Source organism: Daphnia pulicaria, chromosome 1, assembly GCF_021234035.1.
Source record: "Daphnia pulicaria isolate SC F1-1A chromosome 1, SC_F0-13Bv2, whole genome shotgun sequence".
Lineage (NCBI taxonomy): Eukaryota > Metazoa > Arthropoda > Branchiopoda > Diplostraca > Daphniidae > Daphnia > Daphnia pulicaria.
Genome location: NC_060913.1, coordinates 31,402,381 through 31,428,026, shown reverse-complemented (window position 1 = coordinate 31,428,026; position 25,646 = coordinate 31,402,381). Strand labels below are relative to the sequence as shown.

At 41.2% G+C, this 25,646-nt stretch overlaps 4 protein-coding genes across 6 annotated transcripts in view; 1 reads left to right on the top strand and 3 right to left on the bottom strand.

The window, feature by feature from the left end:
* Positions 1-11,508, bottom strand: part of LOC124340751 (kinesin-like protein CG14535) — a 71,269-nt gene extending 59,761 nt beyond the window's left edge. Inside the window, exons 1-2 of the mRNA XM_046793360.1 lie at positions 10,985-11,508; positions 4,915-5,100 (exon numbers count right to left, since the gene is read on the bottom strand). Coding sequence (XP_046649316.1) covers positions 4,915-5,054 — 140 coding nt within the window. The 5' untranslated portion in view covers positions 5,055-5,100; positions 10,985-11,508. The remainder of the gene's footprint in view (positions 1-4,914; positions 5,101-10,984) is intronic.
* A 6,715-nt stretch (positions 11,509-18,223) lies between these two features.
* LOC124341713 (protein singed wings 2-like) lies at positions 18,224-19,985 on the bottom strand. Of its 3 annotated transcripts, none has more exons than XM_046794665.1 (5): positions 19,156-19,985; positions 18,881-19,039; positions 18,702-18,809; positions 18,323-18,638; positions 18,224-18,265 (listed from the first exon to the last, which is right to left on the bottom strand). In XM_046794665.1, exons 1-4 carry the CDS (start codon positions 19,837-19,839, stop codon positions 18,366-18,368), a joined length of 1,224 nt encoding a protein of 407 aa, XP_046650621.1. In that variant the 5' UTR covers positions 19,840-19,985; the 3' UTR covers positions 18,224-18,265; positions 18,323-18,365. The 3 variants fall into 3 exon arrangements, with proteins under 3 accessions (XP_046650621.1, XP_046650608.1, XP_046650613.1); XM_046794652.1 differs by having other exon boundaries at positions 18,224-18,268; positions 18,341-18,638; XM_046794657.1 differs by having other exon boundaries at positions 18,341-18,638.
* A 145-nt stretch (positions 19,986-20,130) lies between these two features.
* On the bottom strand, positions 20,131-22,893 carry LOC124341633 (guanine deaminase-like). The gene is made up of 9 exons (XM_046794583.1): positions 22,691-22,893; positions 22,126-22,214; positions 21,891-22,062; positions 21,608-21,826; positions 21,431-21,538; positions 21,262-21,369; positions 21,033-21,198; positions 20,818-20,967; positions 20,131-20,754 (listed from the first exon to the last, which is right to left on the bottom strand). Exons 1-9 carry the CDS (start codon positions 22,781-22,783, stop codon positions 20,489-20,491), a joined length of 1,371 nt encoding a protein of 456 aa, XP_046650539.1. The 5' UTR covers positions 22,784-22,893; the 3' UTR covers positions 20,131-20,488.
* LOC124341364 (large neutral amino acids transporter small subunit 2-like) lies at positions 22,377-25,600 on the top strand. Its single transcript, XM_046794452.1, has 14 exons — positions 22,377-22,493; positions 23,249-23,437; positions 23,505-23,645; positions 23,719-23,800; positions 23,863-23,978; positions 24,050-24,281; positions 24,349-24,393; positions 24,458-24,581; positions 24,650-24,753; positions 24,815-24,911; positions 24,979-25,128; positions 25,213-25,324; positions 25,390-25,455; positions 25,525-25,600. Exons 2-14 carry the CDS (start codon positions 23,272-23,274, stop codon positions 25,575-25,577), a joined length of 1,488 nt encoding a protein of 495 aa, XP_046650408.1. The 5' UTR covers positions 22,377-22,493; positions 23,249-23,271; the 3' UTR covers positions 25,578-25,600.
* Positions 25,601-25,646: the final 46 nt, after the last annotated feature.

The following is a 25,646-nucleotide window of genomic DNA, read 5'->3' as shown; positions in this document are numbered from 1 at the left end:
ATAAAGAAAGAGAGAGAGAGGACACATAGTCTATTGCAGACACTACTAACAAGCATCATCGGGATGCTTGAGCTTGAGCGCGCGGGATTGGCATCGATAAAATGAAAACGATGGCGAGATGGAGAAAAGAATGAAAGAGAAAAAAGAGAGGCATTATTATTATAAGAAGCCGCGGATAAATTTATGGACGTGATCCAATCAAGAAAAAGTCGCATTCCAAAGTTGAGATATTCATTCTTCTTTTTTTTTAAAATAAAAGTTAAATAAGTTTCCTTTTTTAAAAAACTCTTGAATTCTCGAACTTTTTTAATTTCTCCCCTTTGGCATAAAATGCAAAAGAGTCATTTGCGCCGGAGAAGATCGTTTCTTTTAATTACAAAATGGATTCAAAAATCGTACTGTACTTGTATCAAAAGACTCTCTGCTGGCCGTTCATTTCTAATTCATGGGAATCGGGAAAGGAAAACAAGAATGAAAACAGGGATAAAATCCGTGAGCTCTGCTGCGAGTTGGGGCTGATTTGTCGGCGCGCGAGCGCTTGATTGCATCTCCACCGTCTAGCCAATCGATCACGGTCTTTCTCAAGCTAACAAGCATCGAAATTCATCAACAAAGAAACACGGGGGAAAGAAAAAGAAAAAGGGCTTTACGGGAACGAGGAGGAGGAGGAGATGAATCCAGAAATCGAACGGCGTGGAGAACCACCAACATTAAAAAACTATTTCTTTCGATTCGCCTATAATTGAAAAATCGGCGCCATCAAATCGTTTTCGTTCAAAAATGACTTTGTGTTCCAATCTACCAGCAATTCGTGACCGTGATTTCGTGAAAAAAACGGTCGTTCTCGTTTGTTTTTTGGTTTTCTTCCGTTCGTTCGATCGTCAACCAAATTTATCCAAAAGAAGAAAAAAAGGGGGAAGAATAAAACAGCGATTAGGCGGATCAGATGTGCAACCGTCCAAGTTGAATACATCTGAATAGTTGATGGACGTCATTCATCAAAGCAACGGGGCACACACACACTCACACAGTTACTTACTTACTTAGTATACCGTATAGAATCAAATCGCTTTTTATTTTTTTTTACCGGGAATATCCTATAAATAAGTAAGTAGTAAAGCGCGTACACGGCGAGGTGGAGATGGTTATCAGAGATTCTGATCATTTTCAATCGGGACGATTGATTCTCTCTCCCCTAGCTGCGTTCACAGTTGAAAAGCTCATCTCTATGTATAATTTTTCCAGACGTTGGTCGTCGTGCGGGGCGAGAGACCAACGAACCGACATTTTTAGTGGGTAGCGTATTTCGACATGATGAACAGACGTTCATTGATCACTTTGAAGTAGGAGGAGGGACCTGCGCGCTCACACAGGGTTGAAAGTTAAGCAGAAGAAGAGAGAAAAAAAGGGGGGAAAGAAAAAATCCTGGTTGAATGGTCATAAATAGCTACTACACTCTTGTATACTTGACCCAGATGTTTGGTTTGTTCGAAAACCAGACTCCTGGGCTCATTCTGGCATAGTAGCCTATAGTGTAATCTATCTATCTCTTTTTTTCTAACTCTCCCTTGTAGCAGAACACAGTCAGAGCTAACCAGCTGCCTCGGCAGAAGAGATCTAATGTAAGTTCATGGGTTTAAAAAAAGAAAAAAAAAACTGACGACAACGAACATGTGCCAGCAATCCAGCCGTACATTCTTTTCTCATGAAGGGGAGAGATATAAGAGGTGGTATAAAAGGTAATGCGATCTGATACCTCCAATTTGTCGCGCAAACTCTAATCCTCTTTCTCTCTCTCTCTCTGCCCTTGTGAATTGCGGTCACACAAGGATCCGGCTTCAGCTTTCACGATTGTAGGAGGCAAACAGAATGACACAATTGTACGACAGCCCATTGTGTGAAAGGATTTTGAAATAGTACCGAAAGAGAATCAAAGGAAAAGCAAACAACAAGAGAATCTCAGGAGAAAAAGACGGCCCCTTCCTGTGAAATAATTCACCAAGTCATCCGACACCGCCGTGTATAAGAGTCTAGTGATACTCTGTACTTTTACCTATAAAGAACATTGTCCGCTGGGCGACACGCGAGATGTTATCGACACGCAAGTATGCCATTAAACAGATAGATCAGATGTCCATTATATCCTGCCCTGACGTCAAAGTGTATCAATGACCGAGAGAGAATCTCTTTTCTCGGCGAACGAAACATGCGAAAATCGAAGGCGAAAGTCCAGCGGAATTTCCAAGAGACTCATCCATTCTTTCGGGAAAACGACGGTCAGGGCAAAGAGGGAGGAGGACAGACGAAATCTAGCACACATACTACACGGCTGATTGAAGCGGCACGAAGACATTGCCATCATTTTGAACGTAATAAATCAAAAAAAGAAGCGTGAGAGAGTGCGCGGGACGGATTCGTCACAAAGCGGCGCCTTTTATGGACGACGCGGGACCGACCAAACCCCAGCGCAGACCAAAGGGTGCTGCTGCTGCTTTTAGGTGATACAACAACAACAGCAAACTTCTCTTAGAGGATATTTTTTCTTCTTCTTCTTCTCTTCAAGATCGATAAAGAAATAGAAGGAGGTGGAGGAAAAAAGATGGTCCCAGGTGAGTAACGCGTGATGGGCTTCCACTTTCTCTGTCTCGATTCGATTGATCGCTTTCAATTTCTTATCGGAACCAAGCCAACCACCAATCCATCCAAGTTTTTTTTTCCCCTCTCTTGAAGTGACGTGATTTTTCAATAAAACTAAGCGAGAAATAAATGTGACAATCTTGAACCCAACTTCTTTTCCCCCTTGAAATTGATGGCCAGTTCCTGGGACGCCTGACTCTTAAAATCATTCAATTAAAAAGCAACCAAGGAGAAGAAGAAGAAACCCCATTTTCCTCCAAGATGTTATCGAACCTCCTCGACAATCCCCACCAGCTGATTGTGTCGCATTGTTGCCCATATCTTGTCCCAGAAAATTGAATATCAAATAAAAAAAAAGGGGGAACCACATTTTCCCGACATGAATTTCAATCGATGGCGTCACAAAGTTTTACAGCGTCGTTTACTTTACAGATCGGACAATATACCACCACAGACCAAACAAATGTCGACCAGCAGAGACGTCTCTGCAGCAGTGACGGTTATTATAGGCCGTTACCTTTTATTTTTACCTCAACTTTTATTTTTATTTTATTTTTCCTCTCCCTTACCACTCTCAAAATGAAATAAAAATACAAGAGTATGGGAACTGGCACTGAGCGTCCTTTACACAATGGAAGACGTTGTTTGGTTGCTACGGTTTTATTTTATATTTTTTTTCCTCCGTTCCTGGTCTAAAAAATCCTCCCCCCGTGTCCTCATCATTAATTCACGTCAAAGTGATCGAGTCTAAGGGGGGAGGGAGGGTTGACGCGTGCTTCAAAGGTTGCCAGAAGTAGAAAAAAGGGAAAAAAAATCTGGTAAAAAGATATCCGGAAGCTTTTTCTCGCTGTGCATCTGCATCCGGATAGTTTTAGCGAAAAAGGCCTAGACTAAAAGTTCACTAGACCTAGAGTAGTAGACGTAGTAGGAAATTAGCCGTGTCCGACAGGCTGGCATACACTAGACCGGAAGTGTGCGGTGTATCAACAAGAAGAGAGAGACAGAGAGAAAAAAAAGGAGAACTCAAAACATGTCTGTGACGAGTGCAGGTCACGTGCGTGTATACACGAGCACACTACAACATCTTCGATATTTTCTGTCAAAAAACCATCGAGGGACAGTCATTTGCCGCTAGACAGAGGGAAATATTGGAGCCCCTCATAACTTCCCCATACACAGCCGCCCCTACACCACGGCCGCCGCCTTATGTCAACCTGCAAGTGAAGGTTTCGCGGATGTTTGACATGTGAGTTTAGGATGCGAGGTGGACAGAAAGAAGCTAAGGAGAAGGAAAAAAAATGGACCTCCACAAAGACCCGACACTGCCACCCCCCGCTGACACACACAAATGGTTGTGTGTGCCAAAAAATGTGTGTCTTTTGAATTTTTGTTTTCGCCACAAAAACAAGCGTTACACCTCCCCCCCCCCCCCCTTGCCACTTATCGCTCGTCTCCGAAAAGGCAAAGAGTCAACACCAAGTCGTGCTGAAACACACCCTTCTTGTACAAACTGCTGGCATAAAAAAAAGAAAAAAAGATTTGTCAACGTCCTATCATCATCTTATCGATATGTTTCGCTTCTATTGGGGCGGAGAAAAGTAAAAAAAAAGATTGTCGTTTGTTTGCCAAAACGGCGGCTGCTGCTCCCCCCCACGACTAAAAAAAAGTGGCAACCGGATCAGCTATGTATACGATAACAAGCCAATGGAATTTCGGAATGTTGTTGCAGCCGCGTGAATTTCAGACAAGTGAAACATCTGAATAATTCAACAGCGTTTGAATGTCTGTCGTCTTGATTCTTTTTTGTGTGTTGGTAGTTTTGCTCAGATATTTTTTTTTTTTTCCCTTTGCACACATAGCCGAAAGCGCCGCCGCGCTTATTAGAATAACGTCGGCCGGACATTCAAACAATTCAAAAGGTTATACGTATAAGATGCGGATAAGAAAAAAAAAAGAGCCGACGCAAACAATCGCCGACTGATTTCGATGGCAAAACAGCGTGAAGAACGGAACGGGAGTCGTTCATCACATACCAGGCGCAGCGGGTAGGCCAAAATATTTTCCTTCCCCACTCGCCCAGAAATATGCAAATTACAAGAAGAAGAAGAAGACCTGAGTGGAATTGGCTATGAAAACCGTCGACTCGATTCGGATAAACTTTCGATTCTTCTTTCTTTCTAGAACCTCCTTCTCTTATTTGATTGAAAAATGTCGACCGCAAAAATAAAAAAAAGAGCTGGAAGAGATAGCGGAGAGAGAAAATCGAGATGGTCTGACCTTTGATGATGAAGTCGTCCGTCGGGCGGGAGGTGCTCAACGACGCCCGGCGGGAATGGTGAAGGAACGCGGGTCACCCAGTTCAAATGGCAATCTGATCGCGATGTGGGCGATAGGACATTGGCGGCCGTCGTCTCCATGGTGTCTTTATTCTTCTTCTGCTTTCCCAACGTTAAAACGATCCTCCTGATCAAACCAAATTAGAAACGTTATTTATTTATGTTAAGTATAAAAACATATCCCCCCCTGCAGTCCCCTCCCCAGTATCTCAATTAAACGAATTGGGTCAAGAATGAATAACAAGGCAGTATTACAATAATACTCGTGTTTGCATTACACACACGAATGAATGGGACGAGTGTGTCGTGCGGTCGACCAAAAGTCCATTTATTCAATAACAACAAGAGAGAGAGAGAGAAAAAGAGGGCCTCTAATAAATCGACAAAAGCACAAAAGAAGCTCTTTCCTGCGGCCTTCTTCTTCTTCTTCCTACTCCTCCCCCCCCCCCTTCAAACCGCAAAATGCGAAAAGCCTTTGACAGCATTGTCCTATTGTGCCCGGCACGTTCCACACTCTCAATAATGGTCCGACCGCCGGACGACATCATCATCATCAACGCAGATGGGTAAATACACAACCATTTTCGAGTGTGTCAGACCACTACAATGGATCAAGGTTTTTCTTTTTTTTCCAACCCCCTGCCACTTGTGTACAAGTACATAAGCCGGGGCCATCCGCACATGTAATAATAAAAATGTTGGAGAAAAAGGGGGAAGGAGTCGAATGAGAAATGGTCAAAGCTGGAAAACATTCATTAACTTGAATGAAAAAATCTTAAATCATACGAAAGAGCAACAAGGATAGGAAATGATGATGGTGTCACTTCCGGGATAAATATAAGGCCAATTGCGGCAAGTCTGGCAGATCGCGACGCTAAGACAGTTTTATGACTTTTCAACGGGAATAAAAAATTAAAAAAAAAAATACAAGAATGATTGGTTGCGTAAGCGATCTCGGGAAATGTGACGAGAAAAGGGTTATCACTAAACAGCTGATTTTTGTTTTCCAAAAAAGAAGAGAGAGGAAAACAAGAGTTGACAGTTGGCCAGAGAGTTACGACAGACCAACAGTGTTTCCTTCTGACGCATTTTGTCAGAAGTTTTTTCAACTGGGTGGCGGAGTTTGTTTAAAACAAAAAAATTTCTAAAAAAGAAATAAGAAAAAAAAACACTTAGGGAAATAAATTTTCTGAAATACAAACAAGACGGGTGGTGGGGATAATATTTTGTGGCAGTCAAAGGTCATTTCCTAGAACTCTTCAAGCCACTTTTGAAATGACGCGATGTCCTCTCTCTCTCTCCGTTTCCTTTCGTATCGGTTCGTTCATTAAAAAAAAATATATAAACATGTATAAAAAGGAAAAAGTTTTGATTGCGCGCATATCCGATAGAACCGCACCCTGGACCGTCGCCGAGTCCATTTCCTCTTTTACTTTAATGGCGCCAAATTTAAATAACAAGTCGAATGTTGATTTCCCCTCGGAGGGGGAAAAGCATTTTTTTTATTTTTATTTTTCGCTTGTTTGTTGTAGCTAAATCAAATCGACACGCATTCCTGATCTTCTCCTTTTGTCACGAAGGGAAGGAAAAGTCATCGAAGCGATATGGGAAACGTGTTTCGATACGGCAAACATTTCCACAGAGGAAGAAAGAAAAAGAAAAACTAATAAGAGACTCGCAGCTAGGTTCATTTACAGACTGGAGAGAGAATCGGCTGGAAATCCAAAACGCCAGTGCAACCCGACGAGGAGGATATATACACATAAACACGTGCACACACACACACACACACAAGCAGCCCAAGAGAGCAAAGTAGAGAGAGAGACCGGGCAGACACAAACAGCTGCGTTCGCGGTCGCGGCCACTTGTAAATTGTTGACAACATTGCTATAGGCTCTCTCTTCCGTTTCTTATATTTTTACTGGAGCCCAACTAAACCAACCGTACTGCACATCCAACTGCATCACGCAGTCGATGTGTGTGTATGTGTGTATACACAATCGTAAAAACCGAGAGCTAAGCCAGAAAACTATAAACTCGTGGAAATAGTAGTCGACTTTACTTGAACGTACACACACGCACAAAGTTCCACAGCCTGGAAAAAATAAGACACGACACTGATTCTTTGATTTATAGAGGGACGACCGATATCTTGTATACATTTCCTTAGTAGTAGCGATCGAATGGAAATCATAAAAAGAAATACGCGCCAGCCAAAAATAGAGAGAGAGAGAGAAGAAAAAAGTCGTTAAAAAAAAAGACGAGAAAAAACCTAACTGTCACTGCGTCTAGCATTTCCTTATGATGGCCTTGCCAGGATGTCTCAATTGTGCGGTTTAAATACCGTCCAGATAGTGAGCGACTGGGAAACCGAATCCCGACCAAAGAGAGAAATCACTGCCCGTCCAAATCTAACAAGACATAAAAATAAAATAAAAATACGAAGGCTGATGCGGATGAACGACGACGCTGGGTCCCGATACGGCCAATCTATTCGAACGAAAAGGTCCAGATATCCTGAGGGATCGGAGTATATATAGTAGACTGTCTCGAGCCCCTTTCTTTCCTCTTTTTTTTTTAAATTTTAAGTGCAAACGGCGGCAACGGAGAGAGTTTTACCAACTCATTATTCATTATCAGGAAAAAAGTTCAATTCTCTTTTATCCTTTTTTTTTGTTCCCCCAAAAAGGATAACCTCCAAAAGCTCTTTACTAATCGCTTCGATATTGAAAGGGACACGACACGAATCATCTGGGCAAACAAAAAAAAAAAAAAAAAAAATAACACACTACAATTTAGTTTTATAAAAGTAGAAAGAAAAAAAATGGGGGCACGCGACCGAAGGTAAATGTTTTCAGACTATGACGGAATATCTTTTGGGATCACGAGAGAGGCAAGAAAAATAAAAATGAAGTATTAAAAAAAAGGAAAAAAAAAAGAAATAAAACCAGTTTCGTGTTTGTTTTTTTGTGTGTCTCTTTAGCTGCTGGCATATCCTAATCACCTTTCGATCTAAGAATATAGCTTCGACAAAAGTCTTTTGGGTTGCTCATGTCCCCCTGGTCGCTTCTCTCATCGATGGTCATTTATGTCGAGCAAAGGGTCGGTGATTAATCGATTAGGCTAGACAAGGAAGAAAAGAAAAAAAAAAGAGTCCAGTCTCTTTTTCTTAATAAATGAAGAAGAATCGGGGGGTATACAGCTTCTGGGTAATCAAAGAGATACGAGCTGCTACCCCCCTTCCAGATCGGAATGAGCGATTGGCACATAGCGCCCCCTCCTCGTACACCCCGCGACTAAAAGCTCTCTATAGTAATGTTAAAACGTTAATTTGGGGGCCGAATGATGACGGAATGAAAAATCGGGATGAGGGGGCGGTTTCCCCTGGGCAGGTGGAGGACTAATGGAAGAACATGACCACGAATGCTCTGGAAAAAAAAAAGAAAGGCAATTTTCAAATATCTTTTACCAAGGGGTGAGGGAAAGGACAAACAGATGCTGACCGGTTGCGTTTGAAAACACATCGGGCAGCAGCGACACAGGAACTTTGGTTGGGAAAACCCGAAAACCTCAAATCCGTTTCGCTTCTTGTCGGTGTGTGTGTGTGGGGGAGAGTCTGTGTTTCATGGCAAACAGCTGTTCCATCATTTCGCCGAGATTTGTCATTTTATACAGAGTGAAAAAAAGATACCAAGATCCCGCGCGTTTACGTGGGATGATCTGTTGAGGAAGACAGACGACGCGCGGCTCTGTGAAATGGAATCCCACTTCTAAAGTCCGTCGACTCTCTTTCTCTCTCTGGTCGTCGTCGTCGTGAGCCTCGCAATCAATTCATCCCCTCGGCTCACGGACTGATGGATCCATTAATCATCACCAAATGTTTTTGTCGTGTTGTTTGCAGCTTTTTCCACTGCGTCAGAGACGAAGGAAATAGACAAGTTCAGAGTCGTCGGCGAGAAAGTCTTTTCGATGCGGCTGTTTCTCTCTATTTTTCCAGGGACTGTTGCTTCCACCGAAGGGAGGAGGGATACGTGTGTTTGATGGCTCGGGAATGATAAGAAATTCAAACAGCGACCGCTTCTCTCCGAGGGAGAAAACAAACAAATACGGTCAAAGAAAGAAAAGAAAAGAAAGAAGAACTTTCTCCTTTTTCTCCCTCCCCAGAGGATGCGCCTCGTCCAGATCTGTCCCGTCTTACGAGGGTATGGACGCTCGTGATAAGAGGGCAGTTGACAAGTCCGTTCGGAAACGAACGAAACATACAACAGCAGGACACCGCCAGCCTATTAATACTACGCAGTACGCACATACGTAGTAGAAGGCTGACTTTTTCGGTATCTGACCTTTCGCCTGGATTCTACACTATAAACAGTCTTTTAAAACTTCATGTGTGTATATAATCCAGTCTAAAAGGAGAGAGGCCATGGCCGACGAGTTGATCACGGACTACTAATCACGACCCCACAACAACAACAACAACAACGGGAAACAAAACAAAACCCCAAAAAATCCTTCCTTTTCCCCCATCGGTTGCGGATTGGATGCAAGCTGACATATACGTTCAACGTACACACAGACCTAGAGTCTGACTCTCTAACACTTTCGGCTGCCGGCCAGCTTCTGCTTCCTCCAGTTCATGCTGGAAGAAAAAGAAGAAGGTAAACAAGGCGAAAGGGCGGGCGTGAATAACATAAACGGGACGCCGCCGTCGCCGACTTTGCTGGCGGGAAGAAGAAGAAGAAGAAGAAGAAGGGCTCACGGGGAGAGAAATAAATGCTGACACGCTGGTGGCGCGCGTTAGAGGCCATCGAAAACTCGCAAGCCCATCATCAGACGAGTTGTGTAAGGCGTTTGCTCTATTAGCAGAGAGTGAGAGAGAGGGTGAAAGGGAAAAAAGTTTTCGTTAGACCCTCCCTCCTTAACACCCACATACAGTCTTCTTCTATCTTCTATTTATACACTATATAAAAGCTGTAAATAGCTCATTTTTGTGTATATACACAAAACACGCCTAAAAGGCCCACGCATAAATGCAATAACAAAACATCTATAACGAGTGAACGCGCCTTGATTTTATGGTGGGGGGGTTGCAGAGGCCGCGGCGTTTTAAAAAACCGGAAAAAAGTTTTATACAATCTCTTCCGTTGTCATTAGAATAAAAATAAAATAAAAAAAGGAATCTTGTGTGTCATCGCCCGATCATTTCCCCCCACATATACGGGTGGAAGAAGAAGAAGAAGAACATCGTGATGGATGGATATTTCTGTTTGAGTATTTTTTTGCCCCGACACGTACAGCGATTTTTCTCTGTGTGCACATGCGCGGAGGGGGTTGAACCCCGAGGAACGTGATCAAGTGAACATCATCACAACTATTTGAAGAATAAAGAAAAAAACTCTTCACTGCGCGGTGTCCACACGACTCTTCTTCTTCTTCTTCTTCATTCAGTGGGGGGAAACTGTTTGGCTGTTGTGCACATTCATAATGAGGACACCCTTTTCCTGTTCCACCCTCCCCATAGTGCGCTCACGATTCTCATCTGCGCCCGAGAAGATCGTTTAGAAAATAACGACGATAAAAATCTGTTCTGTTTTGTTTTGTTAAGAGCTGGAAGGAAACGGAATATCTATTTAGCTAAAGATAATGATGGATTTCTATCAAATCGACGTTCAGTCCATCATCATCCAGCCCATCTCACCAAACGGTTGGACAAATCGGTTCACGCCCATCCCGAGCCATCATCAACCCAAATATCCCGAGGGCTAATCAAATATACAGCGAGCAGTGCGAGTTTGAGCTTCGTTATCTTTTGTCTTCCCCCTTAATATTAAAAATCCTCCTCCTAAAAATCTCTTTGGTCGTGTGATAGGCTGAAAAACTCATTTACGTATTTTGTAATACGACTATCACTATGCCAACAACACGAAAATCACGCAGTCCGAATAGATAATAAATCAACCCTACAAAAAAAAAAATATATTAGATATACAAATGAAGGTGAATCATTTTACCGGTCATATCCTTCCAGGGAGAAGAAGATTTCCAAAGTCCCGTATGATTGGAGTCCCGGGTGTTGGTTGAAAGAATATATCACGGGACAGAAAAGAAAAATTCACTTTCTCGAGTGCCTCAACGCACCACACTCACAAAACACTGACGATTCCAATGGACCACAACTCGAGTGAAAATAAAGAAACAAGTTTTGAAAAAAGGCAGAAAATTGAGTTCCGAACAAATCCGATTCCAAACAGCCACGAAATGCGTTAGCCCCAAACGGCAATAAATCAAACAAGAGAGAGAGAGAAACAAAATTCCCAAAGTTCTTATAGGGAAAAACGCAGCTATTGGTGTTGGAGAAACACACCAAAGTCTTGGCAACACTTGTGTGTATATATGATATATATACTGGTCTCAATACGTGTAACATATACACTCTGCGGTCTGTTCTACCAGGGCTCTCTGTGAAATTTGTAGAAAAAAAGGCAAAGGGGGGAAAAAATAAAATGTTCTGACGGCCCGGCCTGTGCCTGGACGACTGAGTCTTGGTTGAAGTGAGATCCCTATACTATACTATACTAGCTCTGTGCTCCGTTTCGTTTTTCTTCCGAGCACTGGAGCCCATAGGGTAAAGGAGGAGGAGCAGCAGAGAGTCTGGCCGCTGCTGCTGTAATAAGAGGAGCTATGGGGTCTTTCGACTGGGAGAGCGTGTGCTGCGAGTTCCTTCTCAAGGGAAACTAACAGATAGCTAGGCAAAAGGAGCAGATATCCAACACGAGAAGGCGGTCCAAGAAAAATCGGGGGGGTTTTTCTTTTGACGAACAAAATCTGACAAATTTTGAAGAAGAAAAAAAGGTGTAGTCTCTCTACCGTAATTTTTTTTTTTTCGAGAGGGAAAAGAAGAGCCGGCTGTGTGCGTGCTGCACTGCACCCCCTCTAGACCCCGTATTTTTGTGACCCCAGCACACGCTCTTAACCTTTTCCGTTCACAGAGAGAGCGCCCCCTTCAAGGAACGCCGAAGCCCATCTTTATTCAACTTTTCAATGTGTTTTTTAACGCTCCAGCTCTACTTAAGATGGCGGGGGGAAAATAAAACAACATCGTTCATATCATCTCAAATGTGAGGGGACGAGGTCTATACCTTTTTGGCGCGTTTTATGAACGACGTTGACGACGACCGAGCCGCTTTTATGAATTACGAGGAAGGCGGCGGCGTCATAATCTCTTCTCTCTCGGTCGGGTTGAAAAACAACAGTGGAATGTCTAACTGCTCAGTTCGTGTCCCTTTTCTCTTCAAATACAAACGATGCCAGGAAAGAAAACGTGTGGTGTCATCAAGGCAAGTCTCTTTAGCTACGCGTTACATCCTAGACTGATCCATCAGTGGCTCACGTCACAAAACTCAAAGACACAAGAGTTTCTTTTTCCCTCCCGTTTCCCTATGTATACTTCCAGAGCCAACCGCCCGTCGTGTGATACAACAATGGGGGAGAAATCAAGACAGCGTGAGGGGTTAGAAAAGAGAAAAAAACAATTACAACTCAGCTTGAAGTCTCTTGTGGCCAGCAGGGGAGCCCGTTGTGGGTCTGCCACCTACACCACCGGGACCGGCCCACCTAGTACCCCCTTTTGCGCTTCTTATCAATAAAACTACACAAAACACCTGACTGAAGATGATGGATTACGCCACTGAGTCGAGCAGAGTTTATTTTTTCTTCCTTTTTGTCGGGCCCTCCTCATTAGCGCAATGTGTGTGTACAGAATAGAGGGGAAGGAATTGAATAAGTCTGCAGTAAATTCGTACGTGCTCCCGCTGAAAAAAAGCCACACAAAAGGGGAGAAATTTCAATGGTCGATTGAGACCTTATTAGGAATTCACGAATAAGTTGGATATGAAAGAGGTTCGTTAAAAAAGTTCGGATTATAAGGACTCTTCGATTCAAAAGGCCAAAAGAATAACGCCGCCGCCGCCATCATACGAGAATTGATCAATTTCTTCAAAGTATGTTGTTTCTCTCTTTTCTATCCTTACCAGAGAGGGGGGATGAACGAAAAAGGAAAAGGGAATTATGTTTAAGAGGCTCTGCTTTTGATTGCTTTGCGGGAAGAGAAAAAAAAATGGTCAAAAAGAAAGAAAAAAAAAATTGTTTCTTGAAAAAAAAAAGAAAATGAAAGAAAATCACCGAAAATATGGGCCAAAGTTACGACTCACTTAACACCGGGCGCGTGAGGCAATATTATATATATATATCCGCTGTTTGTGCGAGTCTCATAATGAAGGAAGGGGAGAACAAAATAGAGAAAAATGAGAAGGCCAATAGTTAAAGAGAAATCCCGAGACGGAAAAGTAATGTACAGTCATCAAAACCCTCCCCCCTCTCGTGTAAAACGGTAGAAAAATCCCTCTTGTAAGTTTTTGTTTCGTTGAGTTTATATTCAACGTCGTCGTGGTTCAAATGGCAGCTCACCATTTGAGGGGGTGGCCGAAGAACGTGATTCCTTTTTTTACTGAAAAAAAAAAACTTCGGGAATTTGGAATGTCTCCTGGCATATAGGAAAACATTCCTCGGGTTGTTGTTGTTGTGTAAGCCTACACTAACTACCCGGGGAGGAAAAGAGAGAAGGTTGCTGTGTGACGGCAAAAACCGGACGAACGCGTTCACGGTTCATTCTTATAGGATGGCCGGGGGATTCCGGACAGGTGACAGGCTCAAGTCACCCGTATAGGCCAAAGAGAAAGAAAAGAAATGTTTATGTTATTTCCTAGCCGAGTTTCTTTCTCTCGTCAAACAAACAAAAAAAAAGTAAAAGAAAAGAAAATTGGAGAAACAATCTTGATGGTGTGTCAGTATAGGAGCACCAAGAGTCCTATGCCTTCAGAAGCTCCACATTCATGCACGCGTGAATGATTTGTCTCTTCAACTTTCTCTAGCCATGGAGAAAGATGGACACATTTTCGATTTGAAATCAAACATTGAAAAAAATAAATAAAGAAGAAAAGACATCAAGATGTTGGATGAAATCAAAATGTTGCCTTTTCTACTTTTTTGTTCCTGATTAATTCCCCTAGCGAGCGAACAGAGCGAGAAAGAGGCAAAAACGACAGCTTCTAGCTGATATTATATACAAACAGACAGACACTGACGATCCCACGAACAACAAGAAGAAGCAAATATTTCTGACACATGTAAAAAAATATGGAAATGTTGTCTACATCAACAATTTCTCTTTCGACTTCCATCGGATCACACAGACAAAAAAAGCGGACGTGCAACAACAACAACAACAACATTCAACTTTGCTGTGCCACTGGGCGAGTCGTGTTTATTTTTCCTTGAATATTTTGTTGAGACTCGTTTTTCTTTCTTTACGTTATTTTTCTTTAACCCAAGAAAAATACAAAACGGAATTGGATTGGAACTCCAACCCCTCCAACCCCACCCATTTCGAATCGAATCGCCTCAAACGCTACAACAACATGTTCAGATGGCGTGATCGATAATCGTGAATGTTATTATTATTATTAACAGAGCTGATAAACCTATACGACTACTTTTTTTCCTTTTTGATTCATTACACCTTATTTTCTAGTCGAAAAATTTTATTTGTTTCAAAGGGGAAAAGGTTTTCGTGCAGACGGCACATTTGTTTGTTTAAAAGACGAGATTATCGAGTGCTTCCTGTTCTCTCTTTACCCCCCATTCCTCTTTACTCGCCTCTACTTTACGCCGGTGCTGACGATGATGAAGACGTGTGACCCAGATGGAAACGGGGGTCACAACCAACGTGAGTGTGTTGTTACGAGAAGGTGCCGGTGTGGCGGCAGGTCCCTCTTGGACATACAATTTTATAGACTTTGCAGATTGTTTAGAGTGTTTAAAATAAATAAAAAATTTCAATTTGATTGTTTGCCAGTAGACAAATTTTTGAGGTATAAAACAGGTCTGATGGGCAGTCGCTCTACAAATGACTGAAATTAATTATTTTTAATTAACTCTGAGTGAGATAACAGAAACGAAAAGAGAAAACTGGCACTCAAACGTCTAGCTCAGGAATAATCGTACTCCGTTACGTTTTATAACCAACGCCACCAAACAGTCAAAAAAAGAGAGACAATTGTCCTACCTTTAAGCCCGGGAAATCCACAGCCAGGCCACAGAACAAGGGCTCCATCCTCAGTATAGTTGACGCCAGGCAGGATAGGAAAAGGGGATCATTGTTGAATCTACCTTCACCTTCGCATTGTACACGAATCAAAACTTGTACATGTTGTAGCTACGATGACTGGCTCAGACCTGAAATCTGCACAAAGGTAAAGGTTAAATGGAACAAACAAACTCGAACATGCATACATGATAAATGCTAGTCACATGCTAATAACAAAAAAGAGACCCTTAACTTCAATTAGGGGAGCGCATGTAAAGTAACCATTGATTTTCGGAGAATGGTATATCAAAGATTTCAAAAAAGGGGCATCAGCTTCTATAAGGAGAAATCTCTTTATTGTCTGGAGCTACGGGAGGGAAGAAATTAATAAAACAAAGAGCAGAGAAAAAAACCGTTAATGTTTGCTCAGACGAATTCCTGTATAAATCTTCCCCCGCCATCCCTTAAAACTTTTTTGATTTGGCTTTATGACTTTGATATCGCAACTTTTTTTTATTTCTATTTTCTCGACTTGTTCTTGGGCTCGGTTGATGATGATGATGTAATGATGATTTTAAATACAGGTTTCTGGCTGTGAGTTTAGGTGCGGCCAATTGATTCACAAAGGAACAAAAGAAATCAAATAAAAAATTCCTTTTTGGTCAGTTCTTCTTGATCATATAATCACGAAAAATCTACTACTGAGGAATGCCGTAACAAACGACGATAACACGACTGTCTCTTATGTAAAAGCGGCGACAGACGAATGCCATTGTGTCACCTCAAATCAGTCGATTCATACGCTTTTGAGTAATGAGCAACTCGCATGCACACGGATTCCTTTTATCCATAGCAACTAAGCCGGACACGGATCTTTCTAAATAATGATTCAATGTGCACTCACCTGACAATATTATAATGATGATGTGTAGGCACGATTCGCCCAACAAGACAAGGGGGAAAAAAAAGTCGGCAAATGCTGTGCGTCCGTTGAGATGAGTTTGCAACTTCTTCTCCTCCGGGATGGAATCAAATTGAGTTGCGCATTCTCTCGGAATTGTCAGCCCTCTCGAGGAACCTGAAATGAATATGTACATACAGCGATGGTTTAGTGGAAAATCCCGAAAGGTGAAAGAACATCGTGAGCAGCTCACGTATTTACCCATGGGAGCTAATACTTGAGATGTCGGTCACGCGGCGTGGCAAGTTGAATGACACCTGAGGGGTTGATCTTTCTTAGAAGTCGAGAGTAGAATCCGTGAAGGGGCTGAAACAAAAAGGAGAGGATTTCGTCTGAGCACTTTTTTTGTGGATAAGAAGCTGCTGGAAACGTTAAAGAGGATCGCCGATATCCACGGCCTTTCTCTGTTGACACATCATGGCCCCCACTCGACGGATGTCCAAGTGTTGGGATTTTGGATGGGCTCTTTTCAAGATGAACAAGACCCTTTTTCTTTCTCTTCCAAGGTTCTTATTATTGGTTTTATCAGTCATCGAATCCATCTTGGGAGCTTACAAGCAGGCGCGCTTACCTGATGACGATGCTTTCCACTTCATATCCAACTGCTGCCATCTCCTAAGGAACTTTCAATCGGCCAGAAATGTGTTCGTTCTTCGGATATCGAGTCACTCTGACGACTTGATGGCTACATCACATGACGCAAAGCATGACAGCAGAGAAAAAGAACATCCTAGGAAAAATAAAATATTGGTTTAAAATTTTTCAGCTTATTTATAATCACTCGCTATCGCTAAGCAAACCAAATTAAGTTTAGTTTGTTTAAACAGCTCGACGGCCAAAAAACAAAATGCATCTCCTATATTTCTTTCAAGTGGGAAAAAACATATGGAAAGAAACCAGCAGTTTTTTTATTTTCTTTTTTTTTTTTTCAAAACTAAAAAATGACTCGACGATAATTCGTTCCGATTCATAAATTTAAAAAAAGAGCTGAGCCGTAATAATAAATATGTGGCTACGGATCTTTTTCAATTCTCCTGTGGATTTTTGGCCATCATCTTTTGGAGTAATACTCATTCTTCAGTGTCAAACAGTCTGCTGGCATATTGTGGACGTAAACACGAGTTTCCAACCATTCCCCACGAGCTTCACATATAGTCTCTCTCGCCTCTGACTAGAGATTACATGTACACTTACCTCATCTTATCTGTCTTTCATCTCTCTTCTTTCGTCACGTGTCCGACGGTTGTAATGAGCTGCATACGAAGAATAACGTCAAAGGCCTCGGGTTGATTCCTTCCTCCTCCTATCCACTCTGATTGCTCTTCTCCTCCTCTGTGGTCAGACCATCCTTGTCTACATTTAGACGTCTGAGAAGAGACTGCAGAGCTCTTCATCACGCATTGAGGCTGCAGCAAAGGCCGATCACGCGACGGAGCTATTGAGAAATCTAGTACAACCAACAAATGATGATATTACGATGAAGATAATTATGAAATGACGTTACAACTTCAGTTGAAGTCGAAATGGGTTTGCACGGCAGCTCAGAGAACCGACTAACATGATCATCAACACCGAAAAGACTTTTTCTTTTCCCCTTTTTTTGTGTGTGTGGGTCCTTCCTTCTCACCTGTCGGTTTAATGGAGCTGACGATGGTAGAAACCTCCTTCTTTCTCCTGAGCCTCATCATTTTCAGCTCGGTGGTGCTGGCCTGGCTTTTTTGGGCATACCCAAATTTTTCTTCGTGTTTCTAGGGGAGGAACAACGGAACACAGGATGATTTATCTGGTCGAAGTCTGCCTGCTATAGTCCAGCGCGCGCGTACGTATACTCGATGGGTATGAATATTCATCAGCCAGCAGCCTTCTCAATTCCATCACATACAGCAGCAGAGACGTGGCTGACGCACGTCGCAATTTACGAGAGTCAAAGAATATGAAGCTATGGTTGGTGACTTGCGCTTCATCTCCGTCACTCCTTGTCTCCCCTTTTTCTTTCACCCTCCCTTTCAGAAAAGGACGAATGAGCTTTACAATTCCTTTTTCACGCGTGTTCAACGTTGCCTGCTGCTAAGCGAACGCCATTCTCCTGCTGGTGAGATTTATCGCCGGCGTTATTTATAGTTTTGCCAACTTGTATTTCAATTCTTTTTGAAAATCCCCGCTCGCGTTCACCAGCATTTCTATGCACTTCTAATAGAGAGTGGGGTTTAGACGATGTTTAACTTATAAAATGTATATATAGACGTAAGTAGATTTATTTACGCAGTTGTTAAGGAGGAGCAGATGATTATCGTGAGGGCAGCAATAATAGATGGGCGAAGTAATGAAATATGCCCACAGCGTACATGGATCGCAAGTCAAATGCAGTCTTAATTAGAACCAACGCGATCAAGATGAAAAAGACAATGTTGACACATCGAATCGTCATGATGGCAACAGCAGGTACGTAACAGAGTCTATGAAGGGAAGTTGGTGAACTGATCAACTGCCCCTCAAGGTCACCCTCACAGGTCAGATAGATGAAATCCCCAATAATGTGCAACTGTTTCATTGCAATAGTCTGCTTCAAAGACCAGGCAATTAGAAAAATTAATTTACAGTACCAGTTAAGTAATAACATTACCTGAAACATCTTCACAGAATTACAGTCACACATCCAAGGATTGCTTCTCAGCATAATGAGAGGCTGGTAGGAGAAGGTGTCAGTCTCGCCCAACAAATTTTCAGGTAACTGCAAATAATTGAGAAAATCTCAATTATCCAAATATGTTCACAAGAAAATTAGTTACTAACAAATTTTACTTGAGTAAGTTTGTTGTGGGACAAGTTCAAGAGTCTGAAATGGTTCTTCTGACTGGTATCATTCGGCACTTGAATATCTTGGATGTGATTGTGAGCAAGATTTAGTACTGGCACATTTCGATAGAATGGTAGACTGAACAAAGGAGTGGCATCTTCAATCTAACAAACAATAAAGTTCAAAGTATAGTATTATGTTATCAGATTCGTTTTTCATTTCACATGCGGCCCCACATGAACCAACATGATTTTTCAATATGGCAGGGAAGTTAACTCACCTGATTATGGCTCAGATCGAGCTCGATAACCCATGATTTAGGCAAAGAATCTGGGATAACTTTTAGATTAGATCGACTGCAATTAACGAGTAAATTGGGAACAGAATATTGTGAATTCATGGACTTGACGACACACCGGCAAGGACTTGGACATTCTTCTTTGACACGCGAGATCGTTTTTAGCGCCAAAAAAAGCTCGGTTTTGGCCATGCCATCTGGCGAAGAACATTGCAAGGGTTTGTCTTTTTGAATTTTCGATCCCCACCTTTGAAGAGTTAAAATGTGCTCGCTGCACGAGAACTGGTTATCCCCTAAAAATACTCTTTCCACATTAGGAAAGGAATCAACAAACAATGCCGAAACCCTGTTGATAGTCGATTGCTGAATCTCAAGTCTGCGCACATACTCGAAAGACGCGTTGAAATGTGTCCCAAGATGGTCACTGAAGCTATTTAGATCCGTGATATGAATCAAAGTCAATTCTCGAACCGCTCGTGAAGAATTCTCCAAGATGTCTCCAAGCGAAGTTATATTCGTACATTCCCACTTCTGATTAGAAATGCAATTGCAGGCTACTGGGCAAGCTTCACTACAGGACACAATAGCCCACACAAATAAAGAAACAAAGAGCAAATAGCAGAAATCAAAGTTGTCGTGATAATGTTTCACCGTGCCTTTTGGCATGACTGAGATAACTTAATGGCAAATTACACTGAACGTAAGTGCGGGAAGATTATACTCTGACCTCACACCGGAGGAAACTAAAGTTTGAATGACTACACGTTGCTGTTGCAAGGCAAACCACGTTGTTGATAGTACGTGGTCCGTACAAGACTAGTCACCTAAGGTCAATAAACGTCGATGGTGGCGCCACAATTCGTACGTGCTCATACCACGGGTGTAAACTGTAGAAATATGAAGAAATAATTTCACAACAATCAAATTTACTCCTAAAAAATTTTTAATTAACAAAAATTTGTCGCAACCCAAATTTATTATATTTGCACCAAAAGAGTCTTACATTCTAAATGAAAATTAAACCAGTTTTTTTTTATTCCACTGGTGGAAAGAGAAACTAGTCAAACCGGATATTACAAGGATAGGTATTATGTTCAATATCAATCAGATTGCTAAGCAAGAGTCAAATTCTTCAATAAAACAAAACCGTTAAGAGGAGAAAGGGAAATGAAATTAAAGAGCTTAGTATCGGCGTAGATATCTTCTTGGTATTGGGAATGTTCGTCTCTTCTAGCTGCAGTTAGGTCTCTTTTGCCAACTATTTTTGTACTAGCAGATTACGAGAATGCGAATATCGATAAATGGAATCTTGTTCTCAATTGATCTCTGTCGACTTCCTTTTGCCCCCCAGGCGTTTAACCCTCAACACGTTGCTTGCTCCCTCTTTAACTTCGACTCCATGAACATAAACACGAGAAATCGATCGGTCATCACCAAGATGAATCCATTTCGATAAACGGTTTTCAATGCTTTCGTTTAGCCAGAGCTCTAGGTTGCCATCGGTTTGAGCTAAGTTGATGACTAGCGCATCAAAATCCTTGCCGACTTCAAAGTTTCCAATTTTGTCGCCGATTCCTAGAGCTAAATTGAACAAAAAATTGTGAGGCACGATTAGATTGAGGATAATTAAGAAATATTATTTACCTTGAGCGCCCCCGAGAGTGGACATGAAGAAGACATCTTTATAATTCAAAGGTTTGTAGTCTTCTGACTTTGACAACGAAAGAAGGTTTGAAACGGTGATGGCAAAACGCATGGCATCCAAAATTGATGGACTGAAGCCACCGGAAACGTCTAGTTAATCAGCATTTTATTAAAATTCTAAGTCGATAGTTTGGTAACAGAATAAATGAATTTACCAGTTCCAAGTCCAACGTGTAACCCTTGCGTCATCAAGCGACGAACATCGCACATACCGCTGCGTATAGAACAATTTGAGTTGGGGCAGTGAGAGATGGAGGTTCGGTATTTATGAAGTACTTCTAGCTCTTTGTCAGACAAATAAATTCCATGAGCAAGAATAGTCTACAAAAAAAGGCCAAAGGAATAATAAAGAGAATTGCATTAAAATAAACAATGAAAACTTACTTTGGCAGTGAGTAAATTTGCTTGTGCGTAAATGTCCACATAATCTCGACAACCTTCATGAAGGCTGACAGCTACTTCACATTCTGCAGGATTTTCACTAACATGTGTCTGAAATTAAACAAAAAAACTACAAAATTTACATAAAAGTTATTAAACACCGTTTTCTTACTTGTATGTTTACGTCGTACTTTGAAGCCAATTGGCTCAAATTCTTCATAAGGTCCATCGAGCACGTAATAGCAAACCGTGGAGTTATGACAGGCTGGACATTTGGATACTGGGTAAAAAAAACTGAAATAAGGTTCACTAAGTAGGCTAGGCCTACTTTTAATTTGGTGCAATTTACCTTTTTTGATTGCAGAGTAACTATGAAATCTTCAATCTCTTTAATTGCACTACTTTTTTCTTCAATGTAATAATCTGGAGAGTTTTGATCCATACTGACTTTTCCAACAAATGCTCTTTGCCCTATCTGATGGGCAATATCTCCAAGCAAAAGAGCTGATTCTTTGTGAATGGTAGCAAAGTACATGGCAGTTGTTGTTCCATTGCTAAGAGTATTTGCCTTTAATAAATAGATTATTGAAAAACTATTTGAACAATGGTATTCATAAAATTTGCTTACTTACAACTACTCTGGTATAAACTTCATCTGCAAAATTCAGATCACTGAAGCGAGATTCAGTGGGGAAAGTATATTTGTTTAGCCATCCAAGGAGTGGAAGGTCTAGTCCAAAGCCGGCGTTGACATACTGAGGGGCATGAATATGAGTATCAATCATCCCTGGCATCAGGAATTCACTAAAAATAAAGCAATAAGTCAATTAATTGTCAAGTTGAAAAAGATAAGATTTTTTTTTTTACTTTTCTTTCAAGACGATTACATTTTCGGCAGATATCTGGTGTTGTTGTTGAATCTTATCTACATCAGCATTTTCTTCGATGAAAACAATCTGAATTTTAAGATTTAAGACAATCAATTTGTTTTTTAAAAGTCTAACATCGGTGCGCGCGTACAATCAAGGCCATCTGTCAGTAAAGAATGCCACTTATCGGAAGCCATCTATGATGCAACATTACGACTTCTCAGAAGTGGGGTACACACGTGTGAGCTTTGTCGATTTTTTCATCCCTCTTCACCCCAAGCTATTTCTAGTAGTCAGGAAAACGACTAGTGTAGTGCAGAATCTCTAACCCTGGCTGATAGGCCGCGAATTGTTTTTCTTCACAAGGTAAGTTTGTGTAGGAAACCAGTTTTGCAAATATTTGCCATATTTTTATGGTCAGTATGTTTTGTAGCATAAAAACTCGATGCAGTTCACTAAGAACGTTTCCCACACAATATTTAGTACATGAATGCTACTGTAGATACGGTGAAAAAGTTATTTTGGTTATGTCGGTGTTGTTAAAAATGTAGTCCATTGTTTACCTTTCCGTGATCAACTACCAACGCAGTGTTAGGAAGAAAACGCAGATCGTCAATTGATTTACAATGAATAACTAGACCGTAAAAGAGCTTCATCTTGTGATGTATGAAAAGCGGATGTGCTAATTGAAGCTATCGAAATACGAGAATCTTTCGAATCACGAGTTTCAGTCCACTTCACTTGTGAAAATGGTTTTTCGTCTGCGTCACTGAAAATTCCGAAAAAAAAGAAAAAAGGACATTGATCCCATTCCTCCCCTCCTATCTTGCTGGAAGCCTCTTCTCTCCCGCCCGCATCTCTCTTGCTCAATCAACAAACAACATGCACAGATGCACTTTAGTTCTTTCGTCGATACTCGATAAGCGGTCATATTCAAATCGCATTTTCTAAAAATACTTTCTGAAATCCCCCGATTTAGACACGTTTGGGATCTTTCGCAACTTGAAATCATCGAGTATTCTCTGAAAGACAATCGTCATTTGTTCTTTTGAGTTCTTCTGAAAAGCGTTTCGAATTTTTCCGAATTCATTCAACAATTTAACAAGTTATATACTTTTTAGAAGCTGTATCATAGACAAGAGAGATGAAGGACGATAAGCCTTTACCGCCTACCTGCCGGCCATTGTTACCACAATCCGCAGTTAGTCCGGAGGGTGATGTCGCTCAGAAAGATGAAGGTGTCAAAATGCGTAAAGAACTTGGCCTGCTAGAGGGAACTGCAATCATTCTCGGAATTATCATGGGCTCAGGTAAATTAGAAATACTAGTACAATTATATGTTTTGCTAACATTGTTATTAATCCCTCATAATTGTAGGGATTTTCATTTCACCAAAGGGTGTTTTGAAAGATGCTGGTTCAGTGGGTTTTTCACTGATCGTCTGGGTTCTTTGCGGTTTGCTCTCTTTGATCGGCGCTATGTGTTATGCTGAGCTGGGCACTGCCATTCCACTTTCAGGTCAGTCCAATATTTTGTCGGACTTCTGGGTCATCTTTTAAAATGAACGCTATTTTCTTCTATTTATACAAAGGTGGAGACTATGCTTACATCAATAGAGCATTTGGCCCGTTGCCCGCCTTCCTCTTTCTGTGGGATGCCAACTTGATATTTGTGTAACCAATGAAGAGAAATTTATTATTGACCGCAATTTTTAAATTATTTTTATTTTTTTCAGACCTACAACGAATGCGATTATGGGATTGACATTTGCTAATTATGTAATTAAACCGTTTTTTCCTGATTGTGAAAATCCAGACGATGCCGTACGACTTTTGGCTGCTGCAGCCATATGTACGTTAAAAAAGCTATTTTTCATAAAACTTAAGAGAGTATTATCAATTTTCCTTTTGGAAATTTTAAAGGTTTCTTGACGTTCCTCAATTCCTATGACGTACGTGTTACGACCAAATTGCAGGATGTATTTATGTTCTCGAAAATCGGTGCACTGGGCATAGTCATTGTAACAGGTTTGTATGCCTTATTCACGGGTGTAAATGACAATTTTTCTCCTGAGAAAGTTTGGCAGAATACAGCAACCGATCCTGGTCAAATTGCCGTTTCATTCTATTCCGGAATTTTTTCATACTGTGGATGGTATGCTAATTTGATTTATTTAGATTGATTTTCTAAATTTGTGATCCTAATTTTCTTTTTCCTAAAGGAACTATTTAAATTTCATGACGGAAGAGTTAAAAGATCCTTATCGGTATGTAGCTCTAATCATTTATTACCGCAACCATAAAATTTTGTGTGATAAACTTTATTTTTAGAAATCTTCCTCGCGCCATTTACATATCGCTACCCTTGGTGACGGGTATTTACGTGTTAGCCAACGTAGCTTATCTCGGAGTGCTGACTCCTACCGAGATGCTATCATCTGATGCCATCGCGGTGGTATGTCACAATAAAATACAGTATTTTTGGTCACGTTGGTAACGTCCTTACCACATCCTTTCTTACAGACTCTTGGAGACAAAATGTTGGGAATGATGAACTGGTTGATGCCTGTCTGCGTTGCCATGTCCGCATTTGGCGGGCTGTCAGTTCATATCATGACGAGTTCCAGGTACCACTGAAAAAGCTTTACCAACATTACAAACGTTAACAAAGACTTTCGCTTTTCCCAGGTTGTGCTTCGTGGGGGCTCGACAAGGTCATCTCCCAGACATGCTGGCTCTTATTAACATTCAGAAACTTACCCCTGCACCATCTCTAATTTTCCTTGTAACTATTACATCAGCATCAAATGAAATAATTTAAGTTTTAACTATTTTCCCATTCTTTTCGTCAGGGTATTATTTCTTTAGTAATGCTCTGCACTAGTGACGTATATACCCTCATTGATTATGCTGCATTCGTTGAATCCATGTTTCTGATGTGGTCTGTTGCGGGGTTGCTATGGCTACGTTACAAGGAACCTAATCTCCACAGACCCATTAAGGTTTGTAACTCTAGTTCCTTTTGTCTTTAATGATGTGATAGAAAATAATTATTTCGAGCTGACTCATTTTTCACTTCTTCGTAGGTATCTTTGTTCTTCCCTATCGCCTTCCTATTGATCTGTGGCTTCCTGGTATTTATGCCCATCTACGTTCGACCATACGAAGTGGGTGCCGGTCTTCTAATCACAGCTACAGGTTTTATCAGTTGTTATTCGTTTTATAAAATTGCAGACTAATCTAACCTTTCACCGCTACCACAGGAATCCCTGCCTATTTCATTGGCATTTATTGGGAAAACAAACCTAACTGGTTGAAATCTTTATCTAGTATGAAGCTTTTACATTAATATTATATCGTTATTCCTTCGTTCTGATCAATTTTCAAACTTATTGCAGGATCCGCTACGTGTACAGTACAGAAGCTAACCATGGCTGTAAAGGAAGAGTAAAAACCTTATACAGAAATATTCTTTAAAAAAAAAAAAACGAAAATTACGGCAGTATTCTAAGATATGTTG

Excerpts from the sequence above, each read along its gene's own strand:
- LOC124341713 (XM_046794665.1), bottom strand. The coding sequence starts at position 19,839 with ATGCCAAAAGGCACGGTGAAACATTATCACGACAACTTTGATTTCTGC. Across the intron at positions 19,040-19,155 it reads TCGATCTGAGCCATAATCAG|ATTGAAGATGCCACTCCTTT; the intron begins GTGAGTTAACTT and ends ATTGTTTGTTAG. Across the intron at positions 18,810-18,880 it reads CCCACAACAAACTTACTCAA|TTACCTGAAAATTTGTTGGG; the intron begins GTAAAATTTGTT and ends AATTATTTGCAG.
- LOC124341633 (XM_046794583.1), bottom strand. The coding sequence starts at position 22,783 with ATGAAGCTCTTTTACGGTCTAGTTATTCATTGTAAATCAATTGACGAT. Across the intron at positions 21,827-21,890 it reads AAGTTTATACCAGAGTAGTT|GCAAATACTCTTAGCAATGG; the intron begins GTAAGTAAGCAA and ends TATTTATTAAAG. Across the intron at positions 20,755-20,817 it reads CACTCTCGGGGGCGCTCAAG|CTCTAGGAATCGGCGACAAA; the intron begins GTAAATAATATT and ends TGTTCAATTTAG.
- LOC124341364 (XM_046794452.1), top strand. The coding sequence starts at position 23,272 with ATGAAGGACGATAAGCCTTTACCGCCTACCTGCCGGCCATTGTTACCA. Across the intron at positions 24,282-24,348 it reads ATTTTTTCATACTGTGGATG|GAACTATTTAAATTTCATGA; the intron begins GTATGCTAATTT and ends TTTTTCCTAAAG. Across the intron at positions 25,129-25,212 it reads ATCTCCACAGACCCATTAAG|GTATCTTTGTTCTTCCCTAT; the intron begins GTTTGTAACTCT and ends ACTTCTTCGTAG.